Consider the following 21,611-nt stretch of genomic DNA (forward strand, 5'->3'; position numbering starts at 1 on the left):
GAACTGTAACTGAAAAATAAATTTTAAAACAAGATGTGACTTAAGACTCAAGAACAACAGAGTACAACACACAATACCTCATTATCTACTACTGAAGAATCTTCAGGCTTAAAAACAGATTTGCTTGTACTGGTTTCATTTTCATTACCAGTTGGGGTTGAAGTAACTGCTGGCATATATTTTTTCGGGGGACAATTACTCGCATTAGTGGCTGACAGCTAAAAAAGGGATTAGTAAAAATAATGAGGAATTAAAGCTATAACATTAATTTCATAAAAGCAGTTATTTTACTACTCTTCTAGGGTTCTATTTAACTTGTTATTACCAGACTTCAACTGCTATCATGACTCAAAGAAAATCTGATAGAATAAAATGAAGATAAAAACACAGGTTACAGTTGATGTTCCAACCTTCAGGAACAAGAGCAGCAAGAGGAATAAAATGTTACTGTGGGAAATTTCATATACTCAACACAACTCAGGTGCAAATTCCTCTGCATCTTGTTTAGATTGGGATCAAGGAAAAAAGGATTAAATATAAGTGGAAAAGGTAAGAGTCTAGAAAATAAAAGTTATATTAGAAATATCATTTGATGTGTTTCCCTTTCGTTGAAAATAAAAACTGACTGAAGAATAAACCTAACCAGTAAATTTTAGAAAAAAGATCTCAGAAAGGAATGGTATTCCCTTCTCTTATTAACCCTGCCCCTGACTACCTGAGATGGTTCTTTCTCTGTTCAATCTCAGAGAACTATGCATAGAGTGCTATTAATAAGCAAAGGTATATACAGTTAATATTCAAACTACAAATAAGATATTTTAATTAATTTCCTTAGATAACTAATGATGACTTAGGGGCTTTATTCTGTAATTTTAGACCAATAAAAAATGGAAATGCTAGTTCAGGGGTCGGGAACCTATGGCTCGCAAGCCAGATGTGGCTCTTTTGATTGCTGCATCTGGCTAGCAGACAAATCTTTAATAAAAAAAATAATAACGTTAAAAATATAAAACATTCATATATTACAATCCATTCATTTCCTACTGCTCATGTTCATGATTGCGGGTGGCTGGAGCCAATCACAGCTGTCCTCCGGGACAACACCAAATTTTTATTGGATAATGCGTAATGTACACAGGTCGTTATATGGCTCTCACGGAATTATATTTTAAAATATGTGGCATTCATGGCTCTCTCAGCCAAAATGGTTCCCGACCCCTGTGCTAGACCCTGAACTGCAAAGCTGAAACCAGAATATTTTAACGGTTATACTCACATTCTGCGTCTATAGCCCAACAAGTGAAAGAGCAGAAATAATCAGTCAATTCCTACTTGGTATCTTTCACAGTGTAAATGTATATCTCTAGCCCATTTCACTAATCATAAAATTAACAGCTATAAAACTAACTCATCAGTCCTAGAAACAATACTTTCAATTGACACTGAGTTTTAGACATCTTTTTTTCAGACAAATGGAAAGAAAAATATTTCCAATTACCTGCAGATCAGGACATGCCTTTTGCAATGCTTGAATTTTCTCTTGAATCTTAATCATTTTTTTTCTTTCTTCCTGCAATTGTCTGAGCTCTCTCTGTTGCTGATGTAGTTTAGCCTCGTAAAATTTCTCTCTATAATTAAATCGATATTACATTTATGGATTCCAATAAATCTGATGATAGCATAAAGCATGTCATAATACAGCACTCATAGCCCAGTACTTTATAACAGGTACTAAATTTCAATTAAACAAAAGCTATAAGCTTAACATACCTTGCCTTTTCATTTACTCCAGGGTCTTTCTGTGTTTTACTGGCATTCCCTCTAGTGTTATTCGTATTTTGTTTGGTGTCGTCTTCTGCTGGGTAGAAGTCCCCCAAATGTGAAGTACTGGCAGAGATAACTCCTTGGTCTGCGGCATCATCATCCTGAAACCACATCATTAAAATCACCTCGTATATGCAAGATTCACACCTTAGGAAATACCACTAGTCTGTCAGTTACATAACATTAACTAGAGAAGTATATAATTTTTAGAGAGCACTGAAGTCCACTTTCTACCAGTGACAAGAAATGGAGTATTAAAACTAAAAACAGTACATTTAAAATATGAGCTGCCTATTATCCAGTGATGACAAATATTAAGTTGCCTTTTCTTTCTTTGACCAGATAACTGAGCTATCAAAAAAAATATGAAGATAAAAAATATATTGCACCTGGAAACTTTTTTTTTAATTCACTTTAGAGAGGAAAGGGAGAGTCAGAGAGAGAGGGAAGGAGGAGAAGCAGGAAGCATCAACTCCCACATGTGCCTTGACCCGGCACACCCAAGGTTTTGAACTGATGACCTCAGTGCTCCAGCGTGACGCTCCATCCACTGTGCCACCACAGGTCAGGCCTGGGAATTCCTGATATTAGATAATTTTCTTTAAGATTTAACTTTTAGCCTGACCAGGTGGTGGCGCAGTGGATAGAGCGTCGGACTGGGATGCGGAAGGACCCAGGTTAGAGACCCGAGGTCGCCAGCTTGAGCGGGGGCTCATCTGGCTTGAGCAAAAAGCTCACCAGCTTGGAACCAAGGTCGCTGGCTCCAGCAGGGGGTTACTCGGTCTGCTGAAGGCCCGCGGTCAAGGCACATATGAGAAAGCAATCAATGAACAACTAAGAAGTCGCAACGCACAATGAAAAACTAATGATTGATGCTTCTCATCTCTCTCCATTCCTGTCTGTCTGTCCCTGTCTATCTCTGCCTCTGTAAAAAAAATAAAAGAAACTGTTTTTTTTTAACTTTTATATTAATAATTTCAACTAATCAATGTCCACTGTTACTTGCTTACTTAAAATTTATTTTGCCAAACAAGTGCCAATGACTCACAGCATGAAAACTAGTGAGAGTACAGCACTTCAAATCTGTAGTAACTACTGGAAACCCAACTAACGTTCCCATCTTCCTAAGAGCAGGTCCATATATGTTCCTGAAACCAATGTACTTGTTAAAACAGGAGGTCTGGGGTGAACTACTGCATTTTCTTAAAAACATTTCACTCTATATATTTATATTTACTCATGCTTTCTCTGAAGTTCTCAACTAAAACTTTAACCTTTGGAAACATTCTATTAAAACCATAAAGAGTTAAAGATAACTTAGTTATAAAACTGTCTAATCAATTTTAAGTTTGTAGACAGTGTTATTCTGGTCTTTGCAATCTAAAAACTAGCCTAATTCATTACTAGCATGGAGAGGAAGATTAGAAAGCTAACAGGAATAAAGAAACTAGATCATGAGGCATTTTCACATAATAAAAAGTTGAAAAATTAAAGTATAAGATACAAAACAACACTGCATGATGTTTCAGATGGCAGTATAAAGCTTCCTGAACAACACAAATAACTCCAACACTAAACAAAGAAACTGAACAAAGAATTATTGTACTGACACACATTGCATCAGACTAGGGAACTAAGAGATGAACAGCTGGAAACTTCTACAGTACATAAGGTTTCATAAGGGCCATAACTTGTCCAAGCTAATCTAACCAGTAAGAAGAGTAAGTTTTAGGCTGACCAGGTGGTGGAACAGTGGATAAGCTGGGATGTGAGGACCCAGGTTCAAAATCCCAAGGTCGCTGGCTTGAGTGTGGGATCATAGACATGACCCCATCGTCACAGACTTGAGCCCAAAAGTTGCTGGCTTGAGCAATGGCTGACTGGCTTAGCTAGAGCCCCCTGGTCAAGGCCCGTATGAGAAAGCAACCAGTGAACAACTAAAGTGGCACAACTATGCGCTGATGCTTCTGTCTATCCTTTCATATCTCTCTCCCTCTCTTGCTTAAAAAAAAAAAAAAAGAATAACAGCTTTATATAATCATAACCATTTAACTGTTTAGACCCTCTCCTGAGTCTCACGGGAAAGAGAATAAAGGTAAAGATTAAGAACCTGCAGACAACCCTTAGTAAAGTAAGTAAAACCCATCATTTTTTCAGTAGCTTTCTTTTAGGAGACCGCTTTTCCCCCTGGGCTGCAGTTTCCCCATTTCTCATATATGTATTTTAGATCTTAGAAATTCCCTCAAGCAAAAGATCTACATTCAATACAAGTCTGAAATTTAGCTGATTCATCTATAAGTCACCAAGTTATTTATCAGTTCTGAGCTATTCCCACTTCGGGTAGTACATCTAAAGAAAGAATCTCAAAAATAATGGGACAGTAGTTAACAAGTACAAAGATTTCAAGATAGCACAACCTACTATTGTGTTTTTGCTTTATAAGCTGTTTTAACTTTTGCAAATGGTAATACTGTCATATGATCAAAGTTCAAAAAGTAAAAAAGACATTCAGAAAAGTCTCCTTTCCATCCCTGTTCCCTGACTCCATTCTCCACAGGTAACCAATGTTACTAGTTTATGTAGCCTACAGATATACTTTGAATATATAAGCAAAAATATCTGTGTGTATTATGCACACCTATGTGTGTTTACATATAAGTGTTTATACAGAAGTCCTTCATATAGTAGGGTAAACTTTTGGAAAAAGCTGAAACCAATTCCAGTAATGGCTAAACAAGTGACAGTATATATAATAATAAAATGTAGTCAAGGGTATGGGAAAATGGACTCACACACGACTGCTTGGATATTAATAGTCATTTTGGAGAGCAGTTAAGCAGTGTCCATTAAAATTTAAATGTGCATAAACTCTGACATAGCAATTCCATTTCTTCGCATCTGCTCTTGAAAAACACAAACGCACAAAAGGGTTGTGTAAGAATGTTCACCAAAACATTCCAAGTAGTCAAAACTTGGAAACAACAGAATACACATCAGTAGAATGTCAGATGAACTAAATTAAGGTCTGCTACTAATACTACAGAAAACTGCTGCAGCTGATAAGACTTGTAGTTTATATACACACACACACACACACACACACACATATTTGTGTATGTTTACATGCATATACATATGTATGTAAACATATATACAAATGCCATATTATTTATATTTCATAATGACTTATCTATATAACATTTCACAATCACTTATCTGCAATTACACAGAACTATATACACTGATATGCAAAGTTCTCTAAGACATTGAGGGGTGGGAATAAAAGCAAGGTGTAAAATACTACTTATACACGGAATCTAAAAAACAAGCAGAACAGAAACAAACTCACAGATACAGAGAACAAACTGATGGTCACCAGATGGGAAGGAAGGGTAGGGCCATGGGTGAGAAAGGTGAGAGGGATTAAGAAATGCAGGGAGAGAGTTACAAAAATAGTTACGGGATGTACATCAAGTCCAGCATAGGGAATATAAATATAGTAATACTTATGTATGGTGTTGTACTAGGCATCTGAGGTGATCACTTCATAAAATATACAGATGTCTAATCAGAATGTTATACACTTGAAACTAATATAATATTGTATGTTAACTGTAATTAAAAATAATTTAAAAAATAAAATTGAAGACTGGGCTCTCCAGCAAAAAATAAACCCATTTTCCCATAACGCCTAAAACATTTACTAACTCACCCTTAATAAAAGTTTGCTCGAGAGAAAAAACCAACAACAGAAGAGTTTGCTCACCTGATATATGGCATGTAAAGTGCTAAGCATGTAAACCTGGCACGTAACAAGACTTTAACATGTAAATGTGTACTAGTGTAAGTATACCAATGATCAAAAGACATAAGTTTTAGCTCCTGAGACTGTACTATTTGACCATTTTTCTAAACACCGAGCAGTGCGCACCTGGACCATCGCAACAAGGTCTTGTAAGTGCCTGAGCTTCTGCTTCGCAGCCATCAGCCTGCTGATCTTCTGCTCAAACTCCGCATCTTCCGGAGCCTCGTCGACCACGCTGCTCCCATGACTCGATAACGAAGCTGCACTGACGCCTTCATCCTCGACATCGTCCTCCTCATCCTCACCCTGCGCGGCACGAATGCCCTGCTCTCCTCCTGTGTTATACCTACAGTCTGATGAAGACAGGGATCATTGAAATCCATGTTGATGAACCTAAGAGTACGAATGAAGAAAATGCACTTCCCAAGAACAATGTGGCAGTAGTTGAAGAGCCAATCATACCTAAAGAAGAAGGCATGTTTAAAGCCCGTAGGTTGGCAGCGGCTCTGTTGTTAATTTCACAATTAGAATTAACTGCTCTGCCATCTCTATTATTAGAAACACACTGTGCATTAGAATTACTATTTACTTCATTCCAGGTAGCCGCTACTTGTGGATTTCTAAAATAAAAGAAAACAGTTTAAAGTTATTTAAGATAAAATATAAAAATAAAAATCATCATAGGTTTAAAACTGCTGATAAAATAATTCCAAACTATGAACATCTTGTCTATTCCTCCATTTGAATTCACAACATGTATAACTTCTGTATTTAGAAAACAATTGAAAAATCAAAATTATACTTAAAATTAAAGAAGTTGGAAAATATTATGATACTTATGATTTACTTGGCATTTGTTGTAACGAACAGTCAACTGTAACTGAACTAGTATACTCAACACTTCCCTACTTGTTTTTTTCTCATACAGGGTAATAAGATTACAGTGACCAAACCAGCAGACTTACAGGAGAAAAGTTTAAATAAAAGACAAATAGCACTCAACTGAGGTTTTTTGATTCCCTATTAAAAGTATTAAGGTAGGATAAATATGTTGGAAAAACATTAACAAACTTTTTAGAAGCTCTCACCGGATGTTAGTAACAGGCTCAGAACTGTTGAGCTCGGAACCATATTCTGACTCCTCCGTTTCTTCATCTTTCGTGTTTTCATTGACAGCATCTGTCATCATATCTGACGTCTGTTCATAATAATGAACCAACTCTCTCAGTTCATTCAATCTCTTTCGAACTTCGTTTAACTTACTGATAAACATAGATATTTAATGTTAATACCCATTTTAGCAAAGTAAAGCATGCATTATTTTCATATAATAACAGCCAACACAAATGAAACTCAAGCCTAGTCAAATATCCAGAGGGTGTGACTGTAAAGAATTTAATTTCAAGTACAGCTTACCCAAAATCTCATCGTCTTATTTTTTCATGTTGTGTTGGGAGCAAAAGCGTAAGAAAAAGTGTTCATTTTAAGCTGGTCTAAATTTCACAGCTTAAAACTCAATGTCAATAATATCCCTAGATTTCTTAATACATAGCAAAAATGAGAAGTACAAAATACTCAACCTGATCCTCGCTCTTAGGCAAATCAGGTATGCAGGCATTACTGAGCATTTGTAGATGGTCCCTGATTTGTAACATACAGAGATCTATAAAGTATGTATTATGTTTACCAAAAAAGACAAGAAAGTTTACGTTTTCATTCAGTGCCAGGAGGTACACCAATGTCTTTTAATTCTTAAAACGCCTCCGTAAACAGGTGTATTATTATCTCTATTTTCCAAATGAAGAAACAAGCTCTGTGAGGGTGAGTTATTTGGTCACACAGCCTTGAGAGGTACAATTTCAGAGCTATCTGATTCTGAAGCCTGGGTTCTAAACCATTTGATTACAAAACTATTTTCACTGTAGTTCAGCTATTTCTAACCCTTTTTTTGGAAACAAGAATACTTTAGCTCACAGAAATTATTTTACCTGTGTTACAAGGTCACATCCCTCTTGAACAGCCCAATGATTGTGCATATAGACACACTTCTATCACCTCATCACTTGAGGATGTTTATCATATTAAATAAACCCAGAATGTATTCCCTTTATTCTAACCCACTTAGCAATATTGGTAAAAGTGCTTTACTGGAGTTTTTCCGTTGGATTTAGATGGCCTTCATTTTCACTCTCATGCTGAGAAACCAGAGAGGCAACAGGGTAGGGAACCAATGACGTGAGGCTGTTGGAATCTCCGTTGATGACTGGCCCTAAGCCCACGGAAGCAGAGGGAGCTGGAGCTGTACTTCTGTGGTCCACACTCCTTTGTGGAGAGGTTGAGGAAGGCACAACTACAAAAATCAAGTTGCCCAAAACAAGTATGTTATCAAACAATTATTGACAGTTTGGATGCAGAAAAATAAAAAGTAAAAATCATTAACATCTTAAATTCTGCATAAATTTTAGAAACTTAAGGATATAACACCCAGACCACTTATTAACATGTACCTCAACCAAACAGTTAAAGCCGAAAGAATGAGACAAGATGGAAACTGACAATAACTAAGATATTCTACATTTATTAAAAAGTAACTAAAGTATTCCTCGGTAAAGCCCTTGATAAACTTGCTTCTAGGGTAAGTTAAACAATGCCACCAGGTATGAAAAGTAGTACACATATCTTGACAGGGTAGCCCTCCCATGATATGTTCCCCTAAGACAGTTCCACACCTACAGCTCAGAGGACCTTATCTGGTCTCCAAAATGAAACTTTCCCTGTCCCAAAAGATAAAGCGAAATTGTTCAAGTGACTGTGACAAATCCACACCATAAAGTACTACTCAGCAATAATTCATTCTAATGAATGATGTGTAATCATCTGTAGGATTTGAACTATTTTTTTTTTTGAGAGAGGCAGACAGACAGACAAGAAGGGAGGAGTGAGAGGGAGGATGTAGTTGCTTTACTTTAGTAAAGAAGCACGTCGATAGCTTCTCAAACGTGCCGTGACCAGGGATCGGACCTCAGGCTCAAGATGAGTCAGCAACCTCTTGCACAAGACAGTGACCTTTGGGCTCATGCTGATGATCCCATGCTTAAGCCAGTGAGTGACCCTAACTCAAACCAATGAGCCCCTGCTCAAGCTATTCCAACCAGCAATCTCAGTGTTCCAGGTCAACACTGTATCCACTGTACCACCACTGGTATCTCCTACCGCTTTAATAAAACTATTTTCACTGATCTCTTTCTCACAGCAACAATCATCATTATTTGTTGCCTACATGAGCAATGACCATAGCTGGCTTCCCAGCAGCCTCTTCGCTCTATTCCTGGACCACTCTACCTTTTCTAGCTGCTTTTCAGTTTTCCAGTGGGAAGAAACTCATTTTTTGGCATTACCAGTAGGCAGTGTACTACTTTCTTTTTTTTTCTTCTTCTTCTTGTGGGAGAGACAGAGAGAGTCAAAGAGAGGGACAGATAGGGACAGATAGGGACAGACAGGAAAGGAGAGAGATGAGAAACATCAATTCTTCGTTGCGGTTCCTAAGTTGTTCACTGACTGCTTTCTCATATGTGCCTTGCCCAGGGGGCTACAGCAGACTGAGTGACCCCTTGCTCGAGCCAGCAACCTTGGGCTCAAGCTGGTGAGCCTTGCTCAAACCAGATGAGTTCGCACTCAAGCTGGCAACCTCGGGGTCTTGAACCTGCATCCTCCACATACCAGTCCAACGCTCTATCCACTACGCCACCGCCTGGTCAGGCAGTACTACTTTTTTTATGTGAATAAAACTGATCACAATGCCTTGAATACAACTTACAAATACTAAGGATTTTTATTTTTGAGAGAGAGACAGACAGAAAGGGAGAGATAAGAGGCATCGACTCGTAGATGCATTACTTGAGTTGCTCACCGATTGCTTCTCATACATGCCTTGCCTGGGGGGCAGGGGAGCTCAAGTTGGCAACCTCGGGGTTTCAAACTTGGGACCTCAGCGTCCCAAGTCAGTGCTCTACCCACTGTGCCACCATTGGTCAGACAAATTTTAAGGTTTTCTTAGTTGTGTTAATATGCTTAGGAAGGATAAGTGTTATGATTAGATTATACGCTAGAGGAGAAGGAGACTAGAAGTCAGGGAAAAGTAAGGAGTATATTTCAGGGTCAAAATAGTAAGGTGGCAGAGAAACAGAAGATACATGAAGAACAAGAAACAGGAACTCTAGAAATGTTCCTACCCCTTATTTTTCTTTAATAAGAGAGCAGCTGGAATGTTGAAGAAAATGCCCAATAAAAGCTGACCCTGCTGACTCCGCTTCCAATGCTAGAGCTCCTACTTCTACCTCTGGGTAAAGGCAGGAACCAGGCTTGAGAACGGAGGAGGACAACAAGTAAGAACTAATAACTGGACCGTAATTAGAGGCAAGTAAAATATCTGCAGAGCAGAAAGATACCTTCTACAGTATAACTAGGATGAATACTGCCTTTCCTATTCCCACACAAAATGACTATTTTTATATTAATATTACGTTTATATTTATAATATACTTATTTTTTAAAAGGACGTAAGTTATGGAATTTGTACACTAAACCATATGTACTACATAAGTTTTTTAAATCTTACTTTTTTTTGTCTAAATACTGTCATAGTTTTTGAATCAAAGTATTAATTTGGATTTTTCTTTAAGGAAAAATGTGAATTTGCTAAAAAAACGCAGTATTATTGTATCTAAGCATCTAATTACCTTCTGTTCTCTTCTATATACTTTTCCCTTATTTAAATCCTATCAATTTTCAAGGCCCAACTTTATCCTTTCTCTTCTCCGAATTACAAAACAGATCTATTATCTATCTGGCCTTTATCATACACTGTCTTCTTACTTAAAAGCTTTCCACATGCACATTCTACTTCCCCATAAAAATTATCACTGTCTCCAGGATCTATGTATTCATTAACTCCCCAAAGATTTACTAAGTAACTTCTACGTGCCCATAATACTTATGTGTCTTAATACCACTAAGCCAGATTTACTTACATGATGAATTGTTCAGATGCTGATCTCGAAGTGTATGAAGTTCTCCAAGCAGTTTGTCCATTTTTTGCTTCTTTTCTTGCAACACTCTCATTTTGCTAAAAAGTTGGACTTTCTCATCATGTAGATGTTCTGAAACTGATGGATTCCTGCTCTGGGAAACCTCCCTAGTTAAGGAAAGACTTTCTGCCTGTCTTCTATTATCTGGAACAGCTGGAGGCTTATTAAAAATAAAAGAAGAAAAATAAAGACTAAGGTAATCAAAGGTTGTATCTCATTTTAAAAATGCATAAAAACTCTTCATAAGAGATAATTTGCCTAAGTCCACGGTCGGCAAACTCATTAGTCAACAGAGCCAAATATCAACAGTATAACGATTGAAATTTCTTTTGAGAGCCAAATTTTTTAAACTTAAACTATATAGGTAGGTACAATCCTTATCAAGGTAATTCCCGCACGTGGTCTTTTGTGGAAGAGACGCATTCAAGGGACCAAAGAGCCACATGTGGCTCCCGAGCCGCAGTTTGCTGACCAGGGGCCTAGGTCATACTGGTGGGTAAGCATATGCCTTTCTTGTTCCTAAACTGCACAGTGCTTCCCCATGTGCCACCGAAACATACTCAGTGTTCTACAGGCAATCGTAACCACACAGTGGTCTTGTCTTCACTGGATACTATTATCTGGATCTAAACTAAGTGATTTAAATTGATCTAGCAATGCCACACTTTACACAGAATAAACTTTCAAAAATATTCTCTCTCTTGACATGGTTTCAGAGCCACCACCATAAACTCAAACTTCTTAACCTACTGTATCAGTTTTTCCTACCATTTCTTTCCTCTGTTCCTCTATTAAAACATATATACACGAAACATTTCAAAACCCTACTAAGGCTTAAGGACTCACATATGAAATACTATTGAGCTCAGTCCAATTTTAATGTTTTGTCACATTTGCATCAATTCCTTTACGAGAAATACAACCTTATAGATATAACGAAAGCCCTATACACACCAATCCCCAGCCCCATTACTGTCTTCAGAGATAACCCTGATCTAAACTTAGGTATCTACCATTCTTACACATGCTTTTATTTTGTAATGACTGTACGTATACATAAAAAAAATACACATTTCTAAACATTAGCTAAGTGGTATCTCTCTTAAACTCACACTTTTTGTTCCTGCAGGTTAGTGGATTCTACTCTATGTATGTATAACTTACTATTCCAATTTCCTGTTCGTGGACGTTTAGGTTGCTTCTGATTTTTTTTGCTACTGACACAATTCTGCCTGAACATTCTTGCACATAACTCCTTGTGAACACGTGAGGGTTTCTTAATGTGGGACATCTCAGTTACTAAAAAATATGTATTAGATATTGCTAAGTAACTCCCCAAAGTGATTAGACCACATTTACTTTCAGCTGGTCAGCGGACAGGAGATATCGTATCTGCAATCATACTCCTCTCCAGTGGAGAGGTATTAATTCACACTTCCTTAAGGCCCACAGATTGAAAACTTTGCATTTACATAATTATTTTAAAAGGTCAACATATTATAAACTTATTAATTTTGAAATTAAACTTAAGAACTTTCTTACTGTTAGTAAAATTTGCAAGGACATAGATCCAAATATAAGTTTACACGCTATAACCATTAATCTTTGAGAGGAAAAAAGAACAAGTTAGTAGCACACAAAGGGGAAATTTCACTCATCACTTCAGTCAAAATTGTCCTCTAATTTAGTGTTTCTCAAAGTCTAGTCGCTAGACTACCAGCACTGGAACAGAGATGGGGGGAAAGCCCACCTGGAACATATGAATCATAAGTTTGAAGGTGGGGAGAATCCTACTGAACAGAAATCTACATTTTTTAACAATCATTATTAGGCGATACTCATGCTCAGTAAAATTTGAGCACCAGTTTTAATTAATGTGACTTTATTATTTTTAATACCACACAAAAATTTTATTTTTTTCAAGGACTTTTTGGGGTGCACTGGTTAATAAAACCAGGTGGATGACTCCACAGTACATCAGCTGTCTAAGGCACTGTGCGTTCACCCCAGGCCAGTCTCCTCCCGTTACCACTCACCCGCTCCGTTTCCCCCTCCGCCTCCATCCCCGCTGGTCATCACCTCACTGCTGTCTGCATCGAGGAGGGTTTTTCTTTCTTAATCCCTTCACTTTTTCACACAGCCCCCAAAATGGCCATCAGTACATGAATTGACAAAAAAGCTGTGATACATTTACACAATAGAACACTACTCAGCCATAAAAAGAAAATTTTAACCTTTTGCAACAGCATGATGGACCTGGAGAGTATTATGCTAAGTGACATAAGCCAGTCAGAGAAAGACAAGCAGCATATAACTTCATTTATATCGGGAAAGTAATGAACAAAATAAACTAACAAACAAAACAGAAACAGACTCATAGATAATTAATGTAACTTTAAATTCAACTATACTGGAAAAAATTGTTACCTGAGAATCACGAAGCTGATTATGAAAATGCTGAATTAAGTCATTCAGTTCTTCATTGAGCTCCGATGTGATACTGACTCCAGACAGGCTACCTGTAGTTTCTGGTACAACTGGAAAGAAAAATAACAATACTCATTGAAGCAAATAAACACAACACCTTAATTTCTGAGAAGATAAAAAATAAATTTGGGGAGGAAAAAGGAATTCAAGAAAAAACCTAACATATCTGAAACTAGTTTACCCTCAAACTTACCTATCAACCAATCATTAGATGTGTCCATCTAATCTGAAAATAAGGAAACTGACAAAACTCTAAAAGGGCTCATCTTTCGTCCCAACATCCAAGGAGGGTTACTGTTACATCCGAATTAAGAACAGGGACTGGGGAGTGGGGTGGGGGTAGCTCCATCAGTTTGTGCTGCAGGTGGGTGTGGCAGGGAAAGTTAGTCTGAAAAAGAAGAGTTAATTCTGATAGGTTTCAATCCCTACCTCCCACCAACAAATCAATGCCCTAGTTCAGGGGCTAGCAAACTTCTTAAAGATTAAGATCATAATAAATATGTTAGGCTTTGCAGAAATAGTCTGTTTCAACTACCCAACCCTGCTACTATAAGGCAAAAGCAATTAGACAATATATAAATAGACAGGCATGGCTCTGTTGCATAAAAACTTAACTGCAGACAGTGGGTCAAATCCAGCTGGCCGTAGCTTACTGACCCCTGCTGAAGGACAAATAAATTACTGGAGGAACTGCCTGTGATACAAGCCACGCTAGAAGATTGTGACTACCCTCCTAAGGCAGCATCTGGACAGTTCTGACACGTCTCCCCATGCAGAGCCTCTCCAGCTCTAAGAGACTGTCTAGCCTGACCAGGCGGTGGCACAGTGGATAGAGTGTTGGACTGGGATGCAGAGGACCCAGGTTCAAGACCCCGAGGTCACCAGCTTGAGAACGTGCTCATCTGGTTTGAGCAAAAGCTCACCAGCTTGGACCCAAGGTTGCTGGTTCAAGCAAGGGGTTACTCGGTCTGCTGTAGCCCCATGGTCAAGGCACATATAAGAAAGCAATCAATGAACAACTAAGGTGTCTCAATGAAAAACTAATGATTGATGCTTCTCATCTCTCCGTTCCTGTCTGTCTGTCCCTGTCTATCACTCTCTCTGACTCTCTGTCTCTGTAAAAAAAAAAAAAAAAAAAAAAAAAAAAAAAAAAAGAGAGTGTCTATAAATTGCTTGTTTTAAAGGAAAATTCTAGCTTTTTCAACTAAGAAATTAGAATTAAAGGGCTCGAGAGAATTCCACACATCTAGTCTAACCTCTGTTTTGAAAAGAGCTTACAGTCTGAATCACATATAATTTAAATGATGAAAGGTGCACTCTCCCTTAACAATTATGTTGTCCCTCATAAAACAAAAGATTAAATACAATTCTGGTTTGTCAGCAGCATTCCTCTGAAAAATCTCATAACTACAAGAGGAAATCTGTCTTAAAATTACTAATCTAAAATTCTTTTTAAAGTAGTATATAAAATAAATTAAAACTTATACTCATTCTACCTCTGGTCCTGCCTCATGATAGTACACAGTTTTCTTTTTTTTTTCTTAATTAATTTTCTTTTAGAGAGGAGAGAGAATGAGAAAGAGAGAGAGAGAAGGGGGAGAGAGGACTAAGAAGCATCAACTCCCATATGTGCCTTGACCAGGCAAGCCCAGGGTTTTGAACCGGCGACCTCAGTGTTCCAGGTCGACACTTTATCCACTGCGCCACCACAGGTCAGAGTACACAGTTTTCTTTAAAAAAAAATTATGTTTACTTAAAAAAAAAGTTCATATTTATAAATAGAAGACCACTGACCTACAACTCAAGAGATCTGATGCTACTAAAATTTCATATAAGCCTAGGCAAGTCACAAACTCTGTTAAGAGTTCCTTCTCTAAAAAAGGAGAATAACAACGGCCCTGGTTGGTTGGCTCAGTAGATTGAGCGTCCGTCTGGCATGTGGACATCCCAGGTTTGACTCCCAGTCAGGGCATACATGAGATACAGCCATCTGCTTCTCCCCCTCCCCCCACCCCCTCTCACAGGGAGTGGCTCGGTTGGTCTGGGTGTCAGCCTCAGGCACTGAGGAGAGCTCAGCTGATTCGAGTATCAACCCCAGATGGGGGCTGCTGGTGGATCCCTTTGGGGCACATGTGGGAGTCTATCTCCCCTCCTCTCACTTAAAAAAAAAAAGATACTAACAAGAAAAGCTCCAGTGACTAACCTACAATTTTGTGATAATCAAATGAGATGATGTAAACTTAACTATTTGAAATAATGTTAACTATCACAGGAAAGTCTCTGAAATCTGACACTGCGAACCTGAAAAGTATCTAAAAGGTTAATTATGATGTATAACAGTGATCAGAGCACTGAGCCAGAGCTCTGGGTGTGAACAGCAGGATAAACTGAGTAACAACAAGGTTAACTTCAGCAAGGACAAAAAATGGAGAGCCCAGAGGAGATAAACTAATAGACTAGGATAACAAACTACTAGAAAATATACCTTAGTTGTATCGAGTTTTAATAAATAACAATTTGTTTACAACAATGAAAAAGTAAACATTTAGGTTTGAAGGTAATGAGACTTAGTGTACTAAAGAAGTCAATAAAATTTCCACCGAAATGACACATGGCTCTAAAATAAGGAAAAAGAAAGAAAAGAATGTTTCTGAGTGTCAGAAAGACTGTATCGGGTATAAACACAATCCAAAGGAACTACTGTACACAACTGGATACTTAATTGAAATAACCTCAGAAGCCAAAGAAGCTCTATAAATCTAATCACTATCTTACTTACTTAAGCTTTTAGCCCTGGGGAGGCAAGCAAAGTATAGTAATCTGACTTAGATAAAGTACAAAAGGTGGGGATCAAAGCATCAATAGCACTATCAGTCTGAGGTACCAAAACAGAACCACCACCTGTCCATTTACCTCGTAAGGGTTCTCTCTGATGGAAGGGTGAGCGAGCTGGCTGTCTGCAGGGCACAGTATGGTGGCCAGTTGTCCCTGCAATCTTTTCTGCATGACCAGAGAAAAGCACAGTACAGGGTTAGCCTTACATGGAGGTTTCTAAACTAGCCAACAATCAAGCTCTGACCGCATAACCAGCATCCACCTTGCCGTACCAATATGCCTTGTTTACCAAAACAACATGCGAAAACGATAGCATACCTGAGTCATCCATCACAGTGATGGCCTGCTCAGCTTTGTGCTGCAGAGCAAGAAGAGCAGCCTGTCTTCCCTGCAAGGCTCGCAGCTGCTCCTGCTGCTGTAACATCCTCTTTAATAAGTCATGTTGTTTCTTTAAATTTTCTATCTCTTCCAAAGGCTCCTGCTCAGGATCTCTGGCCTGAAAAAGAAGACCAACAATACTTATGTCCATTAAAATTCATGTCTGTTTCAATTACTAATGGCAAAGTGCATACATAGAAAATAAATTAGTACTAAATATACAAACACCAGACACAGTTTTAGTAGACTAGAAGAAAAAAGAATAAAAATATAACACAGAAAGCCTGCCATATTAAGAGTTAGGTAGTCAGGTAGTATCATACTGACAGACCGTAAGTAACACCTTAGCATAAACAGGATAACAACAGCAGATACAGAAAAGGGCATACATGAAGAAGACAGGAAGGCTAAAGGGAAAAGGAGCTATAAACACGCACACATACACAATATAAATGAGGGACCCAGGCCTTCCAGAAAAGGAAGAGCAAATCACACCAGTTTACTGCCCTCCAAGTATCCTTAAAAAAGACTAAGAAACCAGTTCTGCCTCACTCCTAAGTAAAGGTTGTTTAAATAAATAACGAAACTATTCTCAAAATACATTTTTCATTTGACAATCTCATGTGAAAGGCTTTTTTTACTTGCATCACATTACACAAACAAACAGTAGGCAGAATATTTTGTATTTTTGTATCAAAAATATCTTTTTTTAAAAATTAGTTCATTTGAAATACTTTAAAATTCCTCCCAAACTCTAGCATTTTGCCTAAAAGTAGAGGATCAGATTATTTCAAAAACTAAGTTTAAAATTTTAAAACTAAGTTTTGGAAACTTAAACTATTCAAATCTAATCCAACAAGAAAAAAACAAGTCAATTAAGCAAAAATATAAATTTAAATATAAGTAGGAAACAATAAATTACAAGTCAATTTATGCCTGAAATATATACCATAATTATATTTATCACTGACTTGCCTTTTAAAAAAGGCAAGTCTTATATTTTAGCCTGACTAGGCGGTGGCGCAGTGGATGGAGCGTTGGAGCGTTGGACTGGGATGCGGAAGACCCAGTTTCGAGACCCCGAGGTTGCCAGCTTGAGCGTGGGCTCATCTGGTTTGAGCAAAAGCTCACCAGCTTGAGCCCAAGGTTGCTGCCTCGAGCAAGAGGTTATTCGGTCTGCTGAAGGCCCGTGGTCAAGGCACATATGAGAAAGCAATCAATGAACAACTAAGGTGTTGCAATGCGCAATGAAAAACTAATGATTGATGCTTCTCATCTCTCTGTTCCTGTCTGTCTGTCCCTGTCTGTCCCTCTCTCTGACTCTCTCTAAAAAAAAAAAAAAAATCTTGTATTTTAAAAGCTTAATGATCTTACTTAATACCTACATAAAATATTTCTACTAACTTATAAAGGTATATTATATTCTTTCCTGTCAAAACTCCTAAATTCTGGCTTATTTCAACATTATTTTCATCTCAAAAAACCCAATTTGATGGGGAAGGGCTTACAATCAATAAATAGTTTACTTTCTCATATTTGAACCAAAATAATCTCATCAAAGTCAATGGTAAAACGTAAAGCCAGTCCCAAAAGGGTACAGATCTCAGTGGAGTGACTAAATCTCTCCAGATTGGTATCAAATATTTCAGCAAAGAATCCACTGCGATTAATTAGGAGAAGAAATATTGTACAAATAAGGCAAAATGTCATCTAGGGAAAAAAAGAAAACCTTCAAGAATGTATACAGATCTCCACTTAACTTAAAATCTTCCCATCTCTCAAAAATAGTTCAGACCTTATGGTAACCTGATCTATCTGATTTTAAAGAGTTTATACTAAACAATTTAATATTATGCATTTTTACCCTTTAAAAAGTGAACTTTTAAAAAGAATTTCAATCCTTGTTTGTAAAACTGATACTCTAGTTATAAAGAATTCTGAACTATTTATTAAAGTATATACAATTACCTTCAGAGTTTTCACTAATCCAAAGATAAATCCCTAACCATTTTCAAAATTAGTGAGGTTTTATTACTGTCTAAAACCCTTTGCACCCATAAACTTAACATTTCAGAATAATACTTAGGAAAACTAAACTAAGGGAGGTGGGGGGGGACTACTATCAAATACAAAGAAAAGGATGATGAGAAAATAGAAATAAAAACACCGAGGGACAAGAACCTGCCCAGAGGACAGGGCATGGAGTCAATTTCCAGCAAGAGTCAGGCTCATATCCACACTTCAAACATGCGAAACTTTAGGAGTCACTTTCAACAAACTTATTTTCAGTCTACAGATTAAAAAAAGTAACTTGGCCATTAAATCTCAAGTAACAGTTTGATTTCAGAAAACCCTAAATCTTCTCTCCTTAGCTGACGTTTCTCCAACAATTCTCCATGGATCCAACTGTATTTTTCTAGCTGAACAGTAATTCCGGTAATTTGCGCTCGGTTTTTTTCTGTCAAGCTGAGGAATTATAAGGCCCGACTGGAAAATGTTATGATTTATCCACTTGTCACAGTTAGCAGAAGCCAGATTCCTAGGTTTTAACTTAGTATATTTCATAGTACCTGCCCCAAAAGTATGCAATTAGATAGTTCTAAAGACAGAAGTCTTAAGATAGACTCTCCAAAGAAGCATAGTGTGATTTGGGAGGCAAACTCAGACATGAAATAACTAGGAATAATGAAAATAATAGCAAAAAACAGCTATGGTACTTTATAAAGTTTATAAATTCTCCTAAGAGCTGGGATTAAATGTAGGGGGAAAGAAAAGTATAAGAAAACAATGAGGACTTGGGTATTTGTGGAAGGCTTCTGTTTAAAAATTATGCAAAATGTCATATTTATAAAATATTTCATAAAATGGACTCTTCCCTTGTAGGAGCTCAAGAACATGAATCATTTCATTAAGCTGCAATTCACAAGACTGCTTTAGGTTTTGAATCTCAGTTAAGACCTCAAACTTTTTTCCTCCTCTTCTAACAGAAGACATTTCGATAGATGTCAATGAGGAAATGAAGGTGGAGTAAAGAGAACGACAGATTTTGCAGAGAAGAGAAAGAATAAAGTCAGTTGGTAGGAATTAGGAATTTTTCCTAAGAAAGACAGACTAACCCTAAGTAATAAACTAATAAGAAAACAGTCTATCTATACTCGATTAAGAATCCTTCATTCTTGCCAAATGGATATGAGCACTTTTAGAAATGCTATTTTTCATTTAAACTGTTTAATTGGAACTATACAAATAGCTTATCTTTAAAATTTTTCCCAAGTGCTTCTATGCGAATCATAAAAAATTGAGAAAAAACCATTTAGAGAATACACTGGAGGAAAAAAAAATTGCAAAAAACATTAGAAAGTCAATTGGATTAAGTATTTAAAAAAATGGAAAGGGTTCACAATAGGAACAAAACTATTCACCAAAAGGCAACTAATGGTCAAGGCAAATATGTTATCTTCTTATATTTTGAATTCTTAATAGCAAAAAAATTTGTGTTATATTTTGAGTTCTCAATAGCAAAAAAGGGGGAAATGGATTAAGTTTCAAGTCCTTTGTTAACGCAAATTCAAAACAACTGCCCAATATAATCCATGGAGAAGAGTGTAAGAAAGCAGAAAATAAAAACATTCAAGGACAGCATTTTACGAAAGCAAACTACAGTATAATTAACCATGTTAATAACACATATTTAAGAGTAACAGCAACAACAGAAGCAAATAAGGAAGAGGAAATATGAACAAGAGTTGCTCATGTACAGACTTCCCAAGTTAATATTGTGAAGTATACCTTGGAGGGAAATCCACGTTTTCGGCTATATTTCCTATCAGGTCTCAGTTCCCTGTCATTCTGAGGAGGTGTGTCACCTTTCCCTTTTGGACTTGGAGTAACGTCAATGTCTGAAACCTGTTCTTGTGAAGCTGAAATCCCTAGTTTGTCCTCAATGCACGGCCGAATTCTCAGACTAAAAGATGCCTCCTTTATTAAATAGTGTAGCATATTAATTTCTTAACAGAGACTCCTGTTTAACATACAAGCCAGCCTTATACATAAATACAAAAAATTTACCAGTTCATTTTTAAAAATATCAATCCACCCTCCCCCAAATGTCAATAAACTTAAGACATTTAAATTTCTGTACATACCAGACTACTACTTATTGTAATGATCTTATCCTTGGCAATTTCCACGTTATACAACTACTGAAGTATATTTTAACATTTATGTTGCTGTTATTAATCAGCTTTCAAAATACGACTTTATGTTATGAAAACACTCTTTCCATGGTGATCACTACACATCAATTATAATAATCAAGTACACCAACCACTTCCTGCCCCTCCCCCGCAGAATGCCTTTACCCACAGACCCCAACCCTTCCATTTCTGGAATGAAAAGGTGAGAAGAAATTATTCTCAACACCACTGTAAACAAAAAAAACCAATCTCCCCACAGTAGAATTCAACAACTGCTTCAATCAAGCCCTCTCAGTATCTCCTAGTGAAAATATGTAGAGAAAAAAATTCAAATTTCCTCTTCAAATTAAGAAGGGCAGAGAAGAGAAAGGAGGCAGATAAGAAACTATGCAGGTCAATACTAACAGGAAACAAACCTTCAAATTCCTATTGCTGAATGGTATTTGGAACATATCTCAGAACTAAATGATATACATCATATTTCACAAGAAAAGTTTTACTGGTAATAGGTTTTCAAGTCTACTAATGCACATAGGTGCGTTGTTAAAATAAAAATGCTTAAAAACAGACTGGTTTCCAAGCAAAGTAATTCCTATGAACTAAGTTTATTTTAGAAATCTTCCCTCAAAATTCTATCAATCCTTAATTATTTTTCAAAGAATCTATTTTAATAAATCTCATTTGGCAGAGCTGTAAGTTATATTTTTCTCACTGTGAATAAATTAGAATAAAAAATGCTGCCTTGTCTCATGTTTATCTTAATGTTTTCAATCATCTGACTTGCTACAGTTCTAGGCTAACCTGAGAAATGAAAATCCCAACAGCCTTAAATAAGTCCTTGGAGCCTGACCTGTGGTGGCGCAGTGGATAAAGCATCGACCTGGAATGCTGAGGTCACCGGTTCGAAACCCTGGGCTTGCCTGGTCAAGGCACATATGGGAGTTGATGCTTCCAGCTCCTCCCCCCTTCTCTCTCTCTCTCTTTCTCTCTCTCTCCTCT

General features: G+C 37.2%; 1 protein-coding gene across 5 annotated transcripts in view; it reads right to left on the bottom strand.

The window, feature by feature from the left end:
* The window catches only part of PCM1 (pericentriolar material 1), a 99,015-nt gene that overhangs the window by 55,408 nt on the left and 21,996 nt on the right, over nt 1-21,611 (bottom strand). For 3 of the 5 annotated variants that reach the window (XM_066234270.1, XM_066234269.1, XM_066234271.1), the window contains 11 exons: nt 16,357-16,534; nt 16,117-16,203; nt 13,144-13,253; nt 10,660-10,876; nt 7,778-7,979; nt 6,718-6,891; nt 6,092-6,249; nt 5,756-5,982; nt 1,771-1,925; nt 1,499-1,628; nt 78-218 (listed from right to left, as the gene is read on the bottom strand). In XM_066234270.1, the coding sequence (XP_066090367.1) occupies nt 78-218; nt 1,499-1,628; nt 1,771-1,925; nt 5,756-5,982; nt 6,092-6,249; nt 6,718-6,891; nt 7,778-7,979; nt 10,660-10,876; nt 13,144-13,253; nt 16,117-16,203; nt 16,357-16,534 (1,779 nt within the window). Of the gene's footprint in view, nt 1-77; nt 219-1,498; nt 1,629-1,770; nt 1,926-5,755; nt 5,983-6,091; nt 6,250-6,717; nt 6,892-7,777; nt 7,980-10,659; nt 10,877-13,143; nt 13,254-16,116; nt 16,204-16,356; nt 16,535-20,205; nt 20,395-21,611 lie in introns of all 5 variants that reach the window. The other 2 variants (XM_066234273.1, XM_066234272.1) reach the window with 2 other exon arrangements.

The sequence above is a fragment of the Saccopteryx bilineata genome, chromosome 6 (genome assembly GCF_036850765.1).
Source record: "Saccopteryx bilineata isolate mSacBil1 chromosome 6, mSacBil1_pri_phased_curated, whole genome shotgun sequence".
Lineage (NCBI taxonomy): Eukaryota > Metazoa > Chordata > Mammalia > Chiroptera > Emballonuridae > Saccopteryx > Saccopteryx bilineata.